General features: G+C 41.8%; 1 protein-coding gene across 1 annotated transcript in view; it reads right to left on the bottom strand.

Moving 5' to 3' along the window:
* Positions 1 to 294: 294 nt before the first annotated feature.
* SLC7A10 (solute carrier family 7 member 10) overlaps positions 295 to 16857 on the bottom strand; it is a 78879-nt gene continuing 62316 nt past the window's right edge. The window contains exons 6-11 of the mRNA XM_060788324.2: positions 11757 to 11880; positions 11451 to 11554; positions 7501 to 7597; positions 5268 to 5417; positions 3720 to 3897; positions 295 to 552 (exon numbers count right to left, since the gene is read on the bottom strand). Coding sequence (XP_060644307.2) covers positions 425 to 552; positions 3720 to 3897; positions 5268 to 5417; positions 7501 to 7597; positions 11451 to 11554; positions 11757 to 11880 — 781 coding nt within the window. The 3' untranslated portion in view covers positions 295 to 424. The remainder of the gene's footprint in view (positions 553 to 3719; positions 3898 to 5267; positions 5418 to 7500; positions 7598 to 11450; positions 11555 to 11756; positions 11881 to 16857) is intronic.

Consider the following 16857-nt stretch of genomic DNA (forward strand, 5'->3'; position numbering starts at 1 on the left):
TTACTGGAATTGTACTGGAGTTGTAAGCTGCCTTGAGTCCCCTGAAGGGGAGAAAGGCCCCCGGTATAAATGAAGTAAATAAATAAATACATAAACAAATTGCTGCATTTAATTGAGATTTCTGAGATTCTGTTTGGGATGCAAAATGCAGTTCGGAATGCCGGTCCACTCCACCAGAAACAAAGCAAACACCTCATTTTATTGTATTTTACTCTTTTTCTTCTTCTCCTTTTTTTTTTTAGGAGAAAGAGCTAAGTGCTGTGAGCTGTCCACAAAAATTGACGAAATGGTGCATTTCATTTTGTATGTTTTTACTATTGAATTTCTAAAAAAAAAAACATTTTCAAGATTTTTTTCATTTTTTTTTTCAAAAAAAATCATCATGTAAACAACACAATCTACTTTGCATGTGTAAAATAGATAATTATTTCTTCAAGGACTTTTCACTTCCTGGGAGGGACGGATGCGGGAAAGGTAGATCGTCCTCTTCTAGCGACCCCCCCTGAGGATACACCACAAAACACACCTTCTGGCCCCAATGTGTCAAGGACTCTGAAAAGAAGAAGAGGAAAAGAAGGAGGTCAGTGTAACAACAACATGGAAATTATCAATTAGGGATGAAATATGGATCAAAAGTTGGGTATTGTGCTTGGAGTTAAGAAGGTCCTGATAGGGCAATAATCATGAAAATAGAGAAATCAACGTTAAAAATGTACCCCCTCTGTATTTAGAAATGAGCTTCCGCTAAGGGCCTGTCTAGGCCTGGGTAACAACGGAAAAATTTGTTTCTAAAATCGATTCGTTTTTGGGGGGTTTTTGCGTTTCGAATTTAAAAAGAATTCCGAAAATTTTCTTTTAAAAAGTTCGATATTTACGAAATTTCGTAAATGTTAAAAAAATTTACGAAACAATAACGAATCGATTCGTTAATGGCGGACTCGACCACGCAATACGCTAAAAAACCTCCAAATGGGACCGGGGGAACTTCTGAAGCTTCCCTCTCCCTCTGTTGTTGACTGTTGGTGTGATTATATTTTTTTTCACTAATTAAACAAAAAACAACTATAAAACTTGCCCCAGACATGCGGAAATAATAACGAAACGACTTCAAAACAATAACGAAACGAATACATAACGAATCCGAAACAATTACGAAATGAATTTAAAAATTCGTTTTGTTTTTAAGTTGCTCCAGAATGGTTCGTTATCGCTTCGTTATCAAAAAAAATAACGAATTTTTAACAAATTACGAATTAACGAAACCGCCCAGCCCTAGGTCTGTCTTGTCTGGAACATTTGTGGTTAGCAACTAAGAAACATGTGCAATAAACAACTTTCACAAGACAATAATAGCAGAAGGCTAAAAAGCTGACAAAGTGTCTATTGCCACATATGGGGGGGGGGGGAGAGAACTATTTGGATCTTGAACTTTCCATTGTCAAGAAATAATGCGATTTACAAGAAGTCAGTTAGTCAATGTGATAAATAAGGAATTGAGCCTAAGTGGCAGCTTGTAATTGGATAACTTTTTCGGAAGGATTGTGAGTCTTGTCTATATATTGTGAGTTTGAGAGACACTGGGCGCAGCAGCCTCTTGAAAGTACCAAGACCTGCGTGTTTGGTATGGCTGGCCGTCTCTTCATGATCATGATGAAAATAAACCTTGCTTTTGTACTTCTCCTGAGACTGGATGTTTGTCTTTTTGCCTCCTGTGACCGGACCCAATGCAGGGGCCCTGAATTGGGGTCCCTAACAGTCCCACATTCCACTCTTGGCATTATAGTGAGCCCTTCATAGTTTAGTGGTATGTCCTCTGTGTGTTTTTGACTGAGGTTACCATCGTCCCCAAGTAGGGTTGATATTATATTGGCTTTCATGGCCAGAATCACTGGGTTGGTGTAGGTTTTTTGGACTGTATGGCCATGTTCTAGAAGCATTCTCTCCTGACGTTTTGCCTGCAACTGTGGCCCAATTTTCCTAGTTTCCAACAGACCTCACAATCTCTGAGGATGCCTGCCACAGATGCAGGCAAAATGTCAGGAGAGAATGCTTCTGGCACTGCTATCAGGGGTAAGTTATTACTTTAGTTCTAAAAATACCAAAACTAAGGGTTTGTAGTTTGTTGGGGCACGAGAGCTCTCTGGCTTGAGATTTCTAAATAGTAGTAGTAGCAGCATTATTATTATGTTTATTTATACCCTGCTTTTTCCCTCCCCAAAGGAGGAAAAGTATAACCGTAGTGCTATAATTCAATAGTATGGAATAGCCATCAGTTCCTTCTCAATTTGTTAAAGGCATCAATACAAATCTATTCTTGATGCAAAACTACATGAATGAATTTTTATGATGTTTCCGATACCTATTTCGGCAATGCCTTTGGCTAAGTGAATGTGTTCCATAGGCAAAGCTGCCTAAGATCCAGAGGCGGCCCTAGGTAATTTTCAACGGTAAGCAAACAGTATTTTGCCCCCCCCCCCCCAACCAATCACTGATATTTATTAGGCCTGGGTAACAACGGAAAAATTTGTTTCTAAAATCGATTTGTATTTGGGGGTTTTTTTTGTTTCGATATTTAAAATAATTACAAAATTTTCCTTTTAAAAAGTTCGATATTTACGAAATTTCGTAAATGGTAAAAAATTAACGAATCGATTTCCGAAACAATAACGAATCGATTCGTTAATGGCGGACGCGACCGCGAAATACGCTAAAAAACCTCCAAAAACTTCTGAAGCTTCCCTCTCCCTCTGTTCTTGACTGTTGGTGTGATATTATAATTTTTTTTCACTAATTAAACCATAAAACTGGCCCAGACATGCGGAAATAATAACGAAACGACCTCAGAACAATAACGAAACGAATACAATATCGAAATATGAAGCATTTAAAAAACGATTTAAAAATTCGTTTTTTAAAAAAATTGCTCCAGAATAGTTCGTTATCGTTTTGTAATTGAAAAAATTAACGAATTATTAACGAATTACGAATTAACGAAACGAAACCGCCCAGCCCTAATGTCAATGTAGGTAGACGCATGTTCTTTGATTGCTTTCATTTGGAATCTATAAAAGCCACCGTCCGCACCTATTTTAGTGCTCTGGTTTGCTTTTGGATGCAAGTCCACTCCAGGGCCCCAGCTGGAAATAAATCCGGGCTTTTGAGACCTCCGGACCCTTCTTTGTCTCTTTTCCTGAAACCTTCTCCCTGCCATTTCACCGATACCTATTATGACAATGCCTATGGCTAAGTACCTGAGGGCCTGCTTATCCCCCTACCAACCCCAGAGATTACTTAGGTCCGAAGACCAAAATTTGCTTGAAGTCCCCAACATCCGGACTTATCATCTGTCCTCGACTAGGCAGAGAGCCTTCTCAATTGTGGCCCCTTATTTATGGAATGCCTTGCCAGTTGAAACCCGATCTATCCGAGACTTACTTGCTTTTCGGAAAGCCTGAAAAACCTTTCTCTTCCGACAAGCTTTTGATGGGTGAATAACTCGGGACTATGTCTGTTCTTGTTTTTATTGTATTTTAAAGTTAATTGTATTGTTTTAATCTACTGCTGTAAACCGCTCCGAGCCTAATTGGGAGTGGCGGTATACAAGTCAAAATAAATAAATAAATAAATAAATAAATAAATAAAATAAGTGAATGTGTTCCATAGGCAAAGCTGCATAGGATCCCTTCTCATATGGAATATGCCGGGGGGTTCTTTCTTACCTGCTATCCGGTGGACACACTTTGGTTTATTTTTCCAGTACACTCCAATGAAAAACACTGGCACTCCAGTTAATATGATAATCAGTCCAATTCCACAGACTACTGGCTCAGAATAGAAACTGAAGATCAAGAGAAAGGCCCAAAATATCAGGTAAGTGATTGGGACCAGAAGATTAACCTAAAAGGAGAGAAAATATTGGAAGTGTACAGAAGCCCATTCTTTCTGTCCTGGCGCCCTTTCTCCCAAAGGAGCATCTGATGGCATTAGGATCTATGTCCTGCCTCCTCTCTCCCAAGGGAGACTCAAGGCACCCAACACCAAAAAATGTACAGTATGCAAATTAAAAACAAGAATCACGCAAACATTTCATAGAATCCTAGAATCCTAGAGTTGGAAGAGACCTCCTGGGCCATCCAGTCCAACCCCATTCTGCCAAGAAGCAGGAATATTGCATTCAAATCACCCCTGACAGATGGCCATCCAGCCCCTGTTTAAAAGCTTCCAAAGAAGGAACCTCCACCACACTCCCTCTGGGGCAGAGAGTTCCACTGCTGAACGGCTCTCACACTCAGGAAGTTCTTCCTCATGTTCAGGTGGAATCTCCTTTCTTGTAGTTTGAAGCCATTGTTCTGCATCCAAGTCTCCAGAGCAGCAGAAAACAAGCTTGCTCCCTCCTCCTCCCTGTGGCTTCCTCTCACATATTTATCCATGGCTATCATATCTTCTCCCAGCCTTCTCTCTTCTTCAGGCTAAACATGCCCAGCTCCTTAAGCCGCTCCTCATAGGGCTTGTTCTCCAGACCCTTGATCATTTGAGTCGCCCTCCTCTGGACACATTCCAGCTTGTCAATATCTCTCTTGAATTGTGGTGCCCAGAATTGGACACAATATTCCAGGTGTGGTCTAACCAAGGCAGAAGAGAGCATGGGGCGCATGACTTCCCTAGATCTAGACACTAGGCTCCTATTGGTGCAGGCCAAAATCCCATTGGCTTTTTTATTTAAATAGAATTAAACACACAACTTATTTAAAAATACATAGGTAAAATTTGTGGGTCTGGAGAGCAAGCCCAATGAGGAGTGGCTTAAAGAGCTGGGCATGTTTATCCTGAAGAAGAGAAGACTGAGAGGAGACTTGATAGCCATGTATAAATATGTGAGAGGAAGTCATAAGGAGAAGAGAGCAAACTTGTTTTCTGCTTCCCTGGAGACTAGTACGCAATGGAGCAATGGCTTCAAACTACAAGAAAGGAGATTCCACCTGAACATTAGGAAGAACTTCCTGACTGTGAGAGCTGTTCAACAGTGGAACTCTCTACCCCGGAGTGTGGTGGAGGCTCCTTCCTTGAAGGCTTTGAAGCAGAGGATGGATGGCCATCTGTCAGGGGTGATTTGAATGCAATATTCCTGCTTCTTGGCAGAATGGGGTTGGACTGGATGGCCCACCAGGTCTCTTCCAACTCTAGGATTCTATGGCAGGATGGGTTTGTCCCTGTTCATTGGTCAACAGCCATGGAAATGTCATTCAGAAAGCCCCAATATTTTTCACCTTGATAGGTCGGAAGATCCTGGGTTTCTTCCATCGTAGAACAATCAAGCCTATGATTGTCACTCCGTAGCAGAGGTAGTTAATGAAGGACACATAATTGATTAACGTATAGGTGTCTCCAACCAGCATAATGACGACAGTAGCCATACACTAGGAGGGGGAGAAAGGAGCAGACATTTGTTTAAATTGAATCGTTTCTGGATGATTTTATTTCCTTATAAAAAGATAGCAAAACATAACCAACCATCTCTTTCTTCCCCAATGCCCATTATTTATTGGGTTTCTCCAGGTCAGTGGTTCTCAACCTGTGCGTCCCTCTCCAGGTATTTTGGCCTACAACTCCCAGAATTCCCAGACAGTTTACCAGCTGTTAGGATTTCTGGGAGTTGAAGGCCAAAACATCTGGGGACCCACAAGTTGAGAACCACTGTTCTAGATGGTTGTTGACGGCCTCTTAAGGGCACTATATAGATCTAGATGTTCCTTGAGGGCCTCCTAAGGTCACTGTATAGATCTAGATCAGTACTTCTCAGCCTGTGGGTCCCTCCCCAGGTGTTTTGGCCTACAATTCCCAGAAATCCTAACCAGCCGTTAGGATTTCTGGGAGTTGAAGGCCAAAACATCTGGGGACACACAGGTTGAGAATCACTGCCTTAGATCTTTGCAGGGTTTCTGTTTCAAAGTTCCCTGCTTAAGTGGTGATGGCATGATCATCAGCATAGATCGATGGTTTTCAACCTGAGGGTCCCCAGGTGTTTTGTCCTACAACTCCCAGAAATCCCAGCCAGTTTACCAGCTGCTAAGATTTCTGGGAGTTGACGGCCAAAACATCTGGGGAGGGACCCACAGGTTGAGAACCACTGTTCTAGATGATCACTAAGGTCACTATATAAATCTAGATAGTCCTTGAGGGCCTCCTAAGGTCATTATATAGATCCAGATGGTCCTTGAGGGACTCCTAAGGTCACAATATAGATCTAGATGGTCATTGAGGGCCTCCTAAGATCACTATATAGATCTAGATGGTCCTTGAGGGCCTCCTAAGTTCATTATATAGATCCAGATGGTCTTTGAGGGCCTCCTAAGGTCACTGTATAGATCTAGATCAGTGGTTCTCAACCTGAGGGTCCCCAGGTGTTTTGTCCTACAACTCCCAGGAATCCCAGCCAGTTTACCAGCTGTTAGGATTTCTGGGCGTTGAAGGCCAAAACATCTGGGGATCCACAGGTTGAGAATCACTGTTCTAGATGGTCATTGAGGGCCTCCTAAGATCACTATATAGATCTAGATGGTCCTTGAGGGCCTCCTAAGGTCACAATATAGATCCAGATGGTCCTTGAGGGCCTCCTAAGGTCACAATATAGATCCAGATGGTCCTTGAGGGCCTCCTAAGGTCATAATATAAATCCAGATGGTCCTTGAGGGCCTCCTAAGGTCACAATATAGATCCAGATGGTCCTTGAGGGCCTCCTAAGGTCACAATATAGATCCAGATGGTCCTTGAGGGCCTCCTAAGGTCACAATATAGATCCAGATGGTCCTTGAGGGCCTCTTAAGGTCACAATATAGATCTAGATCAGTGGTTCTCAACCTGAGGGTCCCCAGGTGTTTTGGCCTATAACTCCCAAAAATCCCAGCCAGTTTACCAGCTGTTAGGATTTCTGGGAGTTGAAGGCCAAAACATCTGGGGACCCACAGATGTTGAGAACCACTGATCTTGGTAATCCATAAAGCTTTTCGATATCAAGCTCAATATTAAGATTTAAATTCTTCGATGTCGAGTACATGAGTACAATTGGGTTCAGTTCATGACTTGAGGCCAGGAAGTATAAAATCCAGACTTAGCTCTGAATCATTTACGTTACGTTAATGTTTACGTTAATGCAATTTTCAACACTGGATTCAACCACTAAGAATATGCTGGTGTGTTTTTATTTTTTGATTACTGCCCATCTTCTATGTTGTTTTTAATGCATTGATTAGTTGCAAATCAAGTAGTGATGGGGTTATATCGAATGTCTGATTTCAACTATGTTTTAGCTTCTTTATTGTACATTTATATGTTGTAAGCTGCTTGTAGAGAAAGGTGGAGTAACAATATCTTAAATAAATCAATACAGATGGATAGGAAGCTAAGAAGATAGATTCTATAGTTTCCACAATTAAAAACTAGCTCCCCTTTCCTTGTCTTCTGCTTCCATATCATGGCAATACCATTGTAAACAAGACCTACACAGACGAGGAGGGCTGGAATTGGGGTGCAATGCCTGACATGAATCATCGACAGCAAACTGGGTAAATGGCCTTCTCGTGCTCCGGAAAAACACAACCTGAAAAGAAGAACAAAAACACTGAGTGCTGACAGCATGGACGGCTGGAAAGTCTAGCATCCACTATTCGTCCTTTTCTCATGGACAGGATATTGTACAAAGAAGAAGAAAAAGTTGGGTTATTTTGTCATGGATAGCGTGGATGAGGGTTTCATGGAACAGCAACCTCCTCAGTCTCATCCAGATGTAACAACTTTCTTTTTGTGTCAGGATTGACTTGAGAAACTGCAAGTCGCTTCTGGTGTGAGAGAATTGGCCGGCTGCAAGGATGTTGCCCAGGAGACACCCAGATGTTTTGATGTTTTCCCATCCTTGTCGGAGGGTTCTCTCATGTCCCCATATGGGGAGCTGGAGCTGACACAGGGAGCTCATCCGCGCTCTCCCCTGATTCGAACCTGTCGGTCTTCAGTCCTGCCAGCACAAAGGTTTAACCCATTGCGCCACCCGATGTAACAACTAGGTTTAGAACAGCTGGTAAATCATCAGCAACTATAAGATCTATCAACCAAAAGGTTGCAAGTTCGAAGCCCCGGGTCTGCATGAGCGACCGACCGTCAGCCCTGCTCACAGTTTACGTAAGCAGTTCAAAAACAGCTTTAAGAGTTTCAGGGTGTTAACATGGCATGATGTGAGGTTTTTTGTTTGTTTTTGGGTTTTTTTGTCGTGTGAGGAGCGACTTGAGAAACTGCAAGTCGCTTCTGGTGTGAGAGAATTGGCCGTCTGCAAGGACGTTGCCCAGGGGACGCCCAGATGATTTTTGATGTTTTTATCATCCTTGTGGGAGGCTTCTCTCATGTCCCCGTATAAGGAGCTGGAGCTGATAGAGGGAGCTCATCCGTCTCTCCCTGGATTTGAACCTGTGACCTGTCAGTCTTCAGTCCTGCCGGCAGTGGTGTTTAACCCACTGCGCCACCATGATGTGAGTTGTAGTTCACCAACAACCTTATTTGTTCATTTATTTGTTTCCGACATTTCTCCCCCGCCTTTCTTTCTCACCACGAAGGGGACTCAAGGCGGCTTAACATACAGGTAACGATTCAATGCCTTAAAACGCAATGTACACTTAAATAAATATTAAAATAAAATTAGAAAGTGCATTAAAACAATTAAAACATTTAAAAACAATAGATTAAGAGTTAAACAGGTAATCCAAGAACATAATCTGGGCCGTTCAAGTATTCCTTGCACATTGTTCCAAGTCTATTGCACAAGTTCTTTAAAGGATTTGGGCACAAAGCCACATTTTCACACTCTTGCAGAAGATCAGAAAGAAGAGGCCTGATCTAACCTCGCTGGGGAAGGAGTTCCACAGCCGAGGGGCCACCACTGAGAAGGCCCAGTCTCTTGACTCTGCCAATTGCACCTGCAAGGGAGGCAGGACCAAGAGCAGGACCTCCCCAGGTGATCTTAAACTCTGCAGTGGTTCATAGAGGGAGATACAGTGTCCCCCCACTACTTCGCGGTTCGCTTTATGCTGACTGTTTCGCGGGAGGCTGGTGTGCTATTTTATTGCTATTTTTGAGAAGGAAAGGACTGACCTTGAGGGAGAGTTGTTTAGTCAATGTGGAGCATTTATTTAAACAAAGGAAAATCCTAAGAGACGGAAGGAGAAAAGTGACGGAGGAGGATTCAGGCTCCGAAACACAAAGAGCAAAAGAGGAGAGTGGAGGACTCAGTATAAGAGATACCAATGAGCTGGTTGGAGGACAGGAAGGAGAGAAATAGAGCAGGCCGGATTCAGAGGAAGGGACAAAAAGGCAGAAGGCAAGAAGAACACGATAGAGAGACGGAAGAAATGAGAAAGAGAAGGTTGGAAGAAGAAGGCAGTGGCAGAATGTGAATGAAGAACCAGCCAAAAGCACCAAGGATTATGAGGAACAACGTGGAAGCAAGGTCCGATGGAATGGATGGAGTAAAAGATGGGGAGAGTGAGAAGAGTGAGAAGACCGAAAACACAAGGGGAAATAGTGTATCCTGTAACTACTAAAATAATGTATAAATAAAATAATGTATACATATTGTCCTGAGTTGCCCTTCAAAAACAGCCCTAATACAATGTTGAAAGTAAACGAAAAATGCTTTACTTCATCAAACACAAATGAGAAGCAAATGCAAAAGAAAGCAAGGAAGTCTTAATGCAGACACAAATTAAAGTCTCTTACAAAGTCCCAAAAGAAACAGCAGTCTTCCATCAGACAACAGGCAATGATCACTAAGTCCTTAGCAGCAGACACAAAGCAGGTTCAATTGGAGTGAAAACATTGGCATCAGAGTCGTTGTTACCAGCGAAAGCTGACTGCTCCTGCTTCTGAGTTATAGCCCTGAATTCCCCACGCAGGAGGTGCTAGGGCAGTGGTTCTCAACCTGTGGGTCCCCAGATGTTTTGGCCTACAACTCCCAGGAATCCCAGTCAGTTTACCAGCTGTTGAAGGCTTTCATGGCTGGAATCACTCAGTTCTTGTGGGTTTTTTCGGGCTATATGGCCATGTTCTAGAGGCATTTCTCCTGACGTTTCGCCTGCATCTAAGGCAAGCATCCTCAGAGGTAGTGAGGTCTGTTGGGACTGGGAAAGGGGTTTATATATCTGTGGAATGACCAGGGTGAGACAAAGGACTTTTGTCAGTTGGGCTAGGTGTGAATATTTCAACTGATCACCTTGATTAGCATACAATGGGCTGACTGTGCCTGGAGCAAACTCTTCTTGAAAGGTAATTAGATGTCCCTGCCTGTTTCCTCTCTGCTGTTTTTGCTGTTGCAATTTTAGAATTTTTTAATACTGGTAGCCAGATCTTGTTCATTTTCATGGTTTCCTCCTTTCTGTTGACATTGTCCACATGTTTGTGTATTTCAGTGGCTTCTCTGTGTAGCCTGACATGGTGGTTGTGAGAGTGGTCCAGCATTTCTGTGTTCTCAAATAAAATGCTGTGTCCAGGTTGGTTCATCAGGTGCTCTGCTATGGCTGATTTCTCTGGCTGAAGTGCACTGCAGACTACTTCAGCCAGAGAAATCAGCTGAAATATTCACACCTAGCCCAACTGACAAAAGTCCTTTGTCTCACCCTAGTCATTCCACAGATATATAAACCCCTTCCTAGTCCCAACAGACCTCACCTCTGAGGATGCTTGCCATAGATGCAGGCGAAACATCAGGAGAAATGCCTCTAGAACATGGCCATATAGCCCGAAAAAACCCACAAGAACCTAGTTTACCAGCTGTTAGGATTTCTGGGAGTTGAAGTCCAAAAACATCTGGGGACCACAGGTTGAGAACCACTATGCTAGGGTGTCTCCCAATTAGCTCAGTGTTTCTAGCAGCTATTCTGGCTGAATGCCGTCTGTGCTCTGTCTACTTTCTTTTCTCTAGATATGTGGGCACTTGCAAACCCTCACCGTCTGACTCTTCTTCTCCCTACAATTCCTGAGCACTTCCCTGCTCCCCTTTATCTTCCAAAGATGAGGAATCCCTAACACATATTAATATTACAATAAATATAGTGTCCCTATTTTGCGGATTTTCACTATTCGCAGATGGTCCTGGAACGTAACACCTGCAATAAGTGAGGGAACACTGTACATTCGGACAGATATGCTGGGCCAGAACCAATTTGAGCTTTATAGGCTAAAGCCAACACTTTGAACTGTGCTTATGCATGTTGTAAAATAAAATTAATGGACTTTTTCAAATAACGCAGGCAACACCGGATTATGAATAAAAATATTGGAAATGGCACACTGTGACATCTTGTGCTGTGTAAAACACAACAGATAATTACATAAGTTAGTAAAGAAAACAACAGGAATTCTCTGCGCCCTGAAATAAGATTTGGGGAAAGGGAAATCGTACTTTGTCTAACCTTGATGAGGTAAAAAGATATCCGTTTATTCCTCCAAATGTCGACAGAGCCACAGAGACGGGCATAATCCAGGAAAAATATCCCAGCAACTTTTCGCCAAATGTCTAAAGCAACAAAAGATATATAAGCTGATGACAATGACAAGTGTAGTAGCATCAATAATAACAACAACAACAATAATAGTGGTGATAAAAGTAACATAATAGGGATAATAACATAATAAAAATAGCAATAACAACAATGCAAATCACAGAACATGGATGACGATAACAAAAACTGTAAATGTCCAGGGAATAGTTTACTTACTACCGCAACAGCATTAGAAGACAAGAGTTCTTGGGGTGACATGGCAGTGAAATATGCAATATTGGTGAACGTGTACACAAAGGTCACCAATGGGATGGATATGAATATGGCACGAGGTAGATTCCTAATTGAAAAGAAACAATAACAAGCAGGAGGCATTGACAAGCACGGAATCACAAACATGCCACAAACAAGGCAGATCCTCACGGTCTCTGCTTCTGTGCAGATCGGACAACGTCAGTGCAATGACATTAGGCTTAGGCTCTTCCACACAGCTATATAACTCAGATTATCAAGGCAGATAATCCACATATTTGCTTTGAACTGGGTTATCTGAGTCCACACTGCCATATAATCCAGTTCAATGTGGATTTTATATAGCTGTGTGGAAGGGGTCTTGTACTGGCAGTCTCTTTCCTTTCTCTGTAACGTCACTTGAAATCCCATACTGCTTCTGGCAAAGAGGTCAGTCCTGGCATTATACCTAGTGTACTATAATATAAATGGGTTCCTGAATGAAATGCATACAACAAAAATACCACTTGTATAACATAAACAATAATATAATTCAACAACAGTATATAAACATGCTGCACTGTTAACCTCACAGCGACAACAAACAATATGGTGCAAATTTTTAGTACAGTCGTATCTTCTTATAAGTAGTTTGTGGATCAGCCGACTACGACCAGTTTCGGCCTACCTCAGGCCTTCCTCTGGTGTAGGGCTGGGCGGTTTCGTTTCGTAATTTCATAATTAGTTAAAAATTCGTTATTTTTTTTATAACGAAGCGATAACGAACCATTCAGGAGCAACTAAAAAATGAAACGAATTTTTAAATTCGTTTCGTAATTGGTTCAAATTCGTTTTGTATTCGTTTCGTTATCGTTTCGAAATCGTTTCGTTATTATTTCCGCATGTCTGGGGCAAGTTTTATAGTTGTTGTTTGTTTAATCAGTGAAAAAAAAATATAAATATCACACCAACAGTCAACAAGAGAGGGAGAGGGAAGCTTCAGAAGTTCCCCCGGTCCCATATGGAGGGTTTTTAGCGTATTGCGCGGTCGCGTCCGCCATTAACGAATCGATTCGTAATTGTTACATAATGGTTTCGTATTGTTTTGTAATTTACGAAATTTCGTAAATATCGAACTTTTTAAAAGAAAAATTTCAGAATTCTTTTAAAAATCAAAACGCAAAAACCCCCAAAAAACGAATCAATTTTAGAAACAAATTTTTCTGTGGTTGCCCAGCCCTACTCTGGTGGACTGAAATTAAGATACAAATCAATGTTTTACTCCAGTAACATACATATAGAACATCTGTATCATTAAATATCATAAGTTACAACACATTTAAGTACTTACAAAGTTATTCACTTGAACAAATTCTCCTCAGGGGATACAGATATTTTTTAATATTTCTACAAAATAATCATTTTTAACATAGTAATTTTCAAACTCTCATAGCCACATTTTGTTCCTTTTATGTAAATACCACTGAGCTAAAAAAATTGTATCTCCTGAGGAGAACAAACTTTCAAGTGTATAATTTTGTAAATATTCAAATGTGCTGTAACTTATGGTATGTAATGGATATGTTCAACAAATATTGATGCAATAACAAGTGTGAAGACTTTACTAATTTCTTAATGTGTAAAATACTTGAATATTAAGTATTTCTACAATATAATCATTTTCAACATAGTAATTTTCAAACTCTCATAGCCACATTTCGTTCCTTTGATGTAGATACCACTGACTCAAAAATATCTGTATCCCCGAGGAGAATTTGTTCAAGTGAATAACTTTGTAAGTACTTAAATGTGTTGTAACTTATGATATTTAATGATACAGATGTTCTATATGTATGTTACTGAAGTAAAACATTGATTTGTATATTAATTTCAGTCCACCAGAGGAAGGCCTGAGGTAGGCTGAAACCGGTCGTGGTTGGCTGATCCACAAGCTACTTATAAGAAGATACGACTGTACTAAAAGTTTGCACCATATTGTTTGTTGTCGCTGTGAGGTTAACAGTGCAGCATGTTTATATACTGTTGTTGAATTATATTATTGTTTATGTTATACAAGTGGTATTTTTGTTGTATGCATTATACCTAGTGTGTCAGGAGTCAATTTTCGGCGGCATGAAGACATCACAAATTCCCTCCCGTGACATCCTGACTGAATCAATTGTCTCTGTGACATTCTGAAGCCAGCAGAGGGCACTGGAAACCATATTATGGAACTTGTGAAGCAACAAGCTCTAATAAGGAAACTGAGAAGAGGGGGAGATGGGCAGGAAAGGTGTATAAAAGGAAGTGGTGGTGGGGAAAAAGTCAGTAGTGTCTTTCTTTGCTGAAGAGATACAAGCAATATATCCATTTCAAAGCAAAACCGGCTTGTGAGTGGTTATTTAATATTGCTATTTTCATCCTACAGTCTAACATAGTGAGGCTGCAGAGTTTGGGTGTTGTGAAAAGGAATTAATGTCTTAATTCATTATATTTACCCGTATCTTCCGGCATATAAGACGACTCGGCGTATAAGACGACCCCCAACTTTTCCAGTTAAAATATAGAGTTTGGGATATACTCGCCGTATAAGACTACCCCTCGCCCTTCACTTACACCTTCCCAGTGAGGCACCCCTTCACCTCACCATCGGGACCACATTAAGTCCATGAATCCTGATGAATGGATTTTTTCTACCGTACTTGTACAGCATCATCCTTAATGCTTTCATACAGTTGTTGCATATGGTAGGGACGTGGCCACTGCCATTTTTGAGTACCCCCCCCCCCCACAATAAGCAGCAACCACAGATTCTCCAATCTGGATTGGAAGTTTCAACCACATATTCTCCAATCCAGATTGGAAGTTTCCGTTTTGACATATAAGGCTGTTCCTGCGTATAAGACGACCCCTGACTTTTGAGAATATTTTCTTGGGTTAAAAAGTAGTCTTATACGCCAGAATATACTGTAAGCTGTGGGACCCTGCAAAGGTTTCTGTCTCAGGCGCCAAACAAAAGAAATCACCTACTGAACTATGTTACTATGCACTTTGCCAGGGGGTGGAGTGGGATGGGACCACAGGAACACATGGGGAAAAGAGGGACATCCTGTATTTGTTTAAATAGTGGTGCAGATGGGATTTTCAGCAGGTGTGGGTTAGAGGGGCAGCTATATCTGCTGACATTCGGCATTGCAAGGGTTTTCCGGAAAGTAAGGTTACAAGGCCCATAGCTCTTGCGAGGAATTTTCACAGGGGAAGTTGGTATCACTGCCGTGTAGCTGGAAGCCAGCAGATGCGAACGAGCAGTGCCAGTCGTCAGTAGCTCATTGACTGGCATTGTGGTGAAGGTTAGAGATGAACGTCCTCATTCCATTTCCCTGCAAGTGTGAAGTTCATGCTGTAACACACTACCTAAATGCTAAGGGTATGAACGCCACTACGATTCATCGCAAAATCGTTTCACTTTATGGAGAGAATGTAATGGCAAGACAGCATGTGACAAAATGAGTATGAATGTATTGTCAAAGGCTTTCATGGCCGGAATCACTGGGTTGTTGTAGGTTTTTTCGGGCTATATGGCCATGGTCTAGAGGCATTCTCTCCTGACGTTTCGCCTGCATCTATGGCAAGCATCCTCAGATGTAGTGAGGTCTGTTGGAACTAGGAAAAAGGGTTTATATGTCTGTGGAATGACCAGGGTGGGACAAAGGACTCTTGTCTGTTGGAGCTAGGTGTGAATGTTTCAACTGAGCACCTTGATTGGCATTTGATGGCCTGACTGTGCCTAGAGCAAACTTTTGTTGACAGGTGATTAGATGTCCTTGTTTGTTTCCTCTCTGATGTTGTGCTGTTGCAATTTTAAGAGTCCTTTAATACTGGTAGCCAGATTTTGTTCATTTTCATGGTTTCCTCCTTTCTGTTGAAATTGTCCACATGTTTGTGTATTTCAGTGGCTTCTTTGTGTAGTCTGACATGGTGGTTGTGAGAGTTGTCTAGCATTTCTGTGTTCTCCAATAACATGCTGTGTCCAGGTTGGTTCCTCAGGTGCTCTGCTATGGCTGATTTCTCTGGTTGAAGGAGTCTGCAGTGCCTTTCATGTTCCTGGATTCGTGTCTGGGCAACGCTGTGTTTGGGTATGAGTATAGAATATATTGTGCGACCATGAAGAAAATTTGCAGTGCCATTCAAAACAAGCATCGTGGGATGCTGACGGTGGGAGTCTGTTTCCTTCATGACAATGCGTGTCTGCACACCACTCATGCAACACAAGAGTTGTTGACTTCATTGGGTTGGGCTGTTGTAATCCACCGTTCTCACAGGAGGAGAAGTAAATGGAATGAGGATGTTCATCTCTAACCTTCACCACATCAGTCGATGAGCTACTGACGACTGGCGCTGCTCATTTGCATCTGCTGGTTTCCCGCTATCTCACACCCAGTGACCTTCATCTGTTCACTAAATTGAAGGAACACCTGGGTGGAAAACATTTTTCCGAGGATGACGAGATGAAAATCGAAGTGACGAACTGGATGAAAAAGGCAGAGGACACAGGAATCAAAAACTTGTCCCACAGGTGACAAAGTGTATTAACTGAATGGTGATTATGTGGAAAAATAATGTAATAGTGATGCTACAATCCATGTGAGTTTTATTAAAATATATTCATTCAATGACCAGGGTGGGACAAAGGACTCTTGTCTGCTGGAGCTAGGTGTGAATGTTTCAATGGAGAGGAAACAAACAAGGACAGCTAATCACCTCTCAACAAAAGTTTGCTCCAGGCACTGCCAGGCCATCAAATGCTAATCAAGGTGGTCAGTTGAAACATTCCCACCTAGCTCCAGCAGACAACAGTCCTTTGTCCCACCCTGGTCATTCCACAGATATATAAACCCTTTTTCCTAGTTCCAACAGACCTCACTACCTCTGAGGATGCTTGCCATAGATGCAGGTGAAACGTCAGGAGAGAATGCCTCTAGAACATGGCCATATAGCCCGAAAAAACCTACAACAACCCAGTGATTCCGACCATGGAAGCCTTCGACAATACATTGGGGAATCTCTAGTTCCATCTCCCTTCAAA

Source organism: Anolis sagrei, chromosome 8 (assembly GCF_037176765.1).
Source record: "Anolis sagrei isolate rAnoSag1 chromosome 8, rAnoSag1.mat, whole genome shotgun sequence".
Lineage (NCBI taxonomy): Eukaryota > Metazoa > Chordata > Lepidosauria > Squamata > Dactyloidae > Anolis > Anolis sagrei.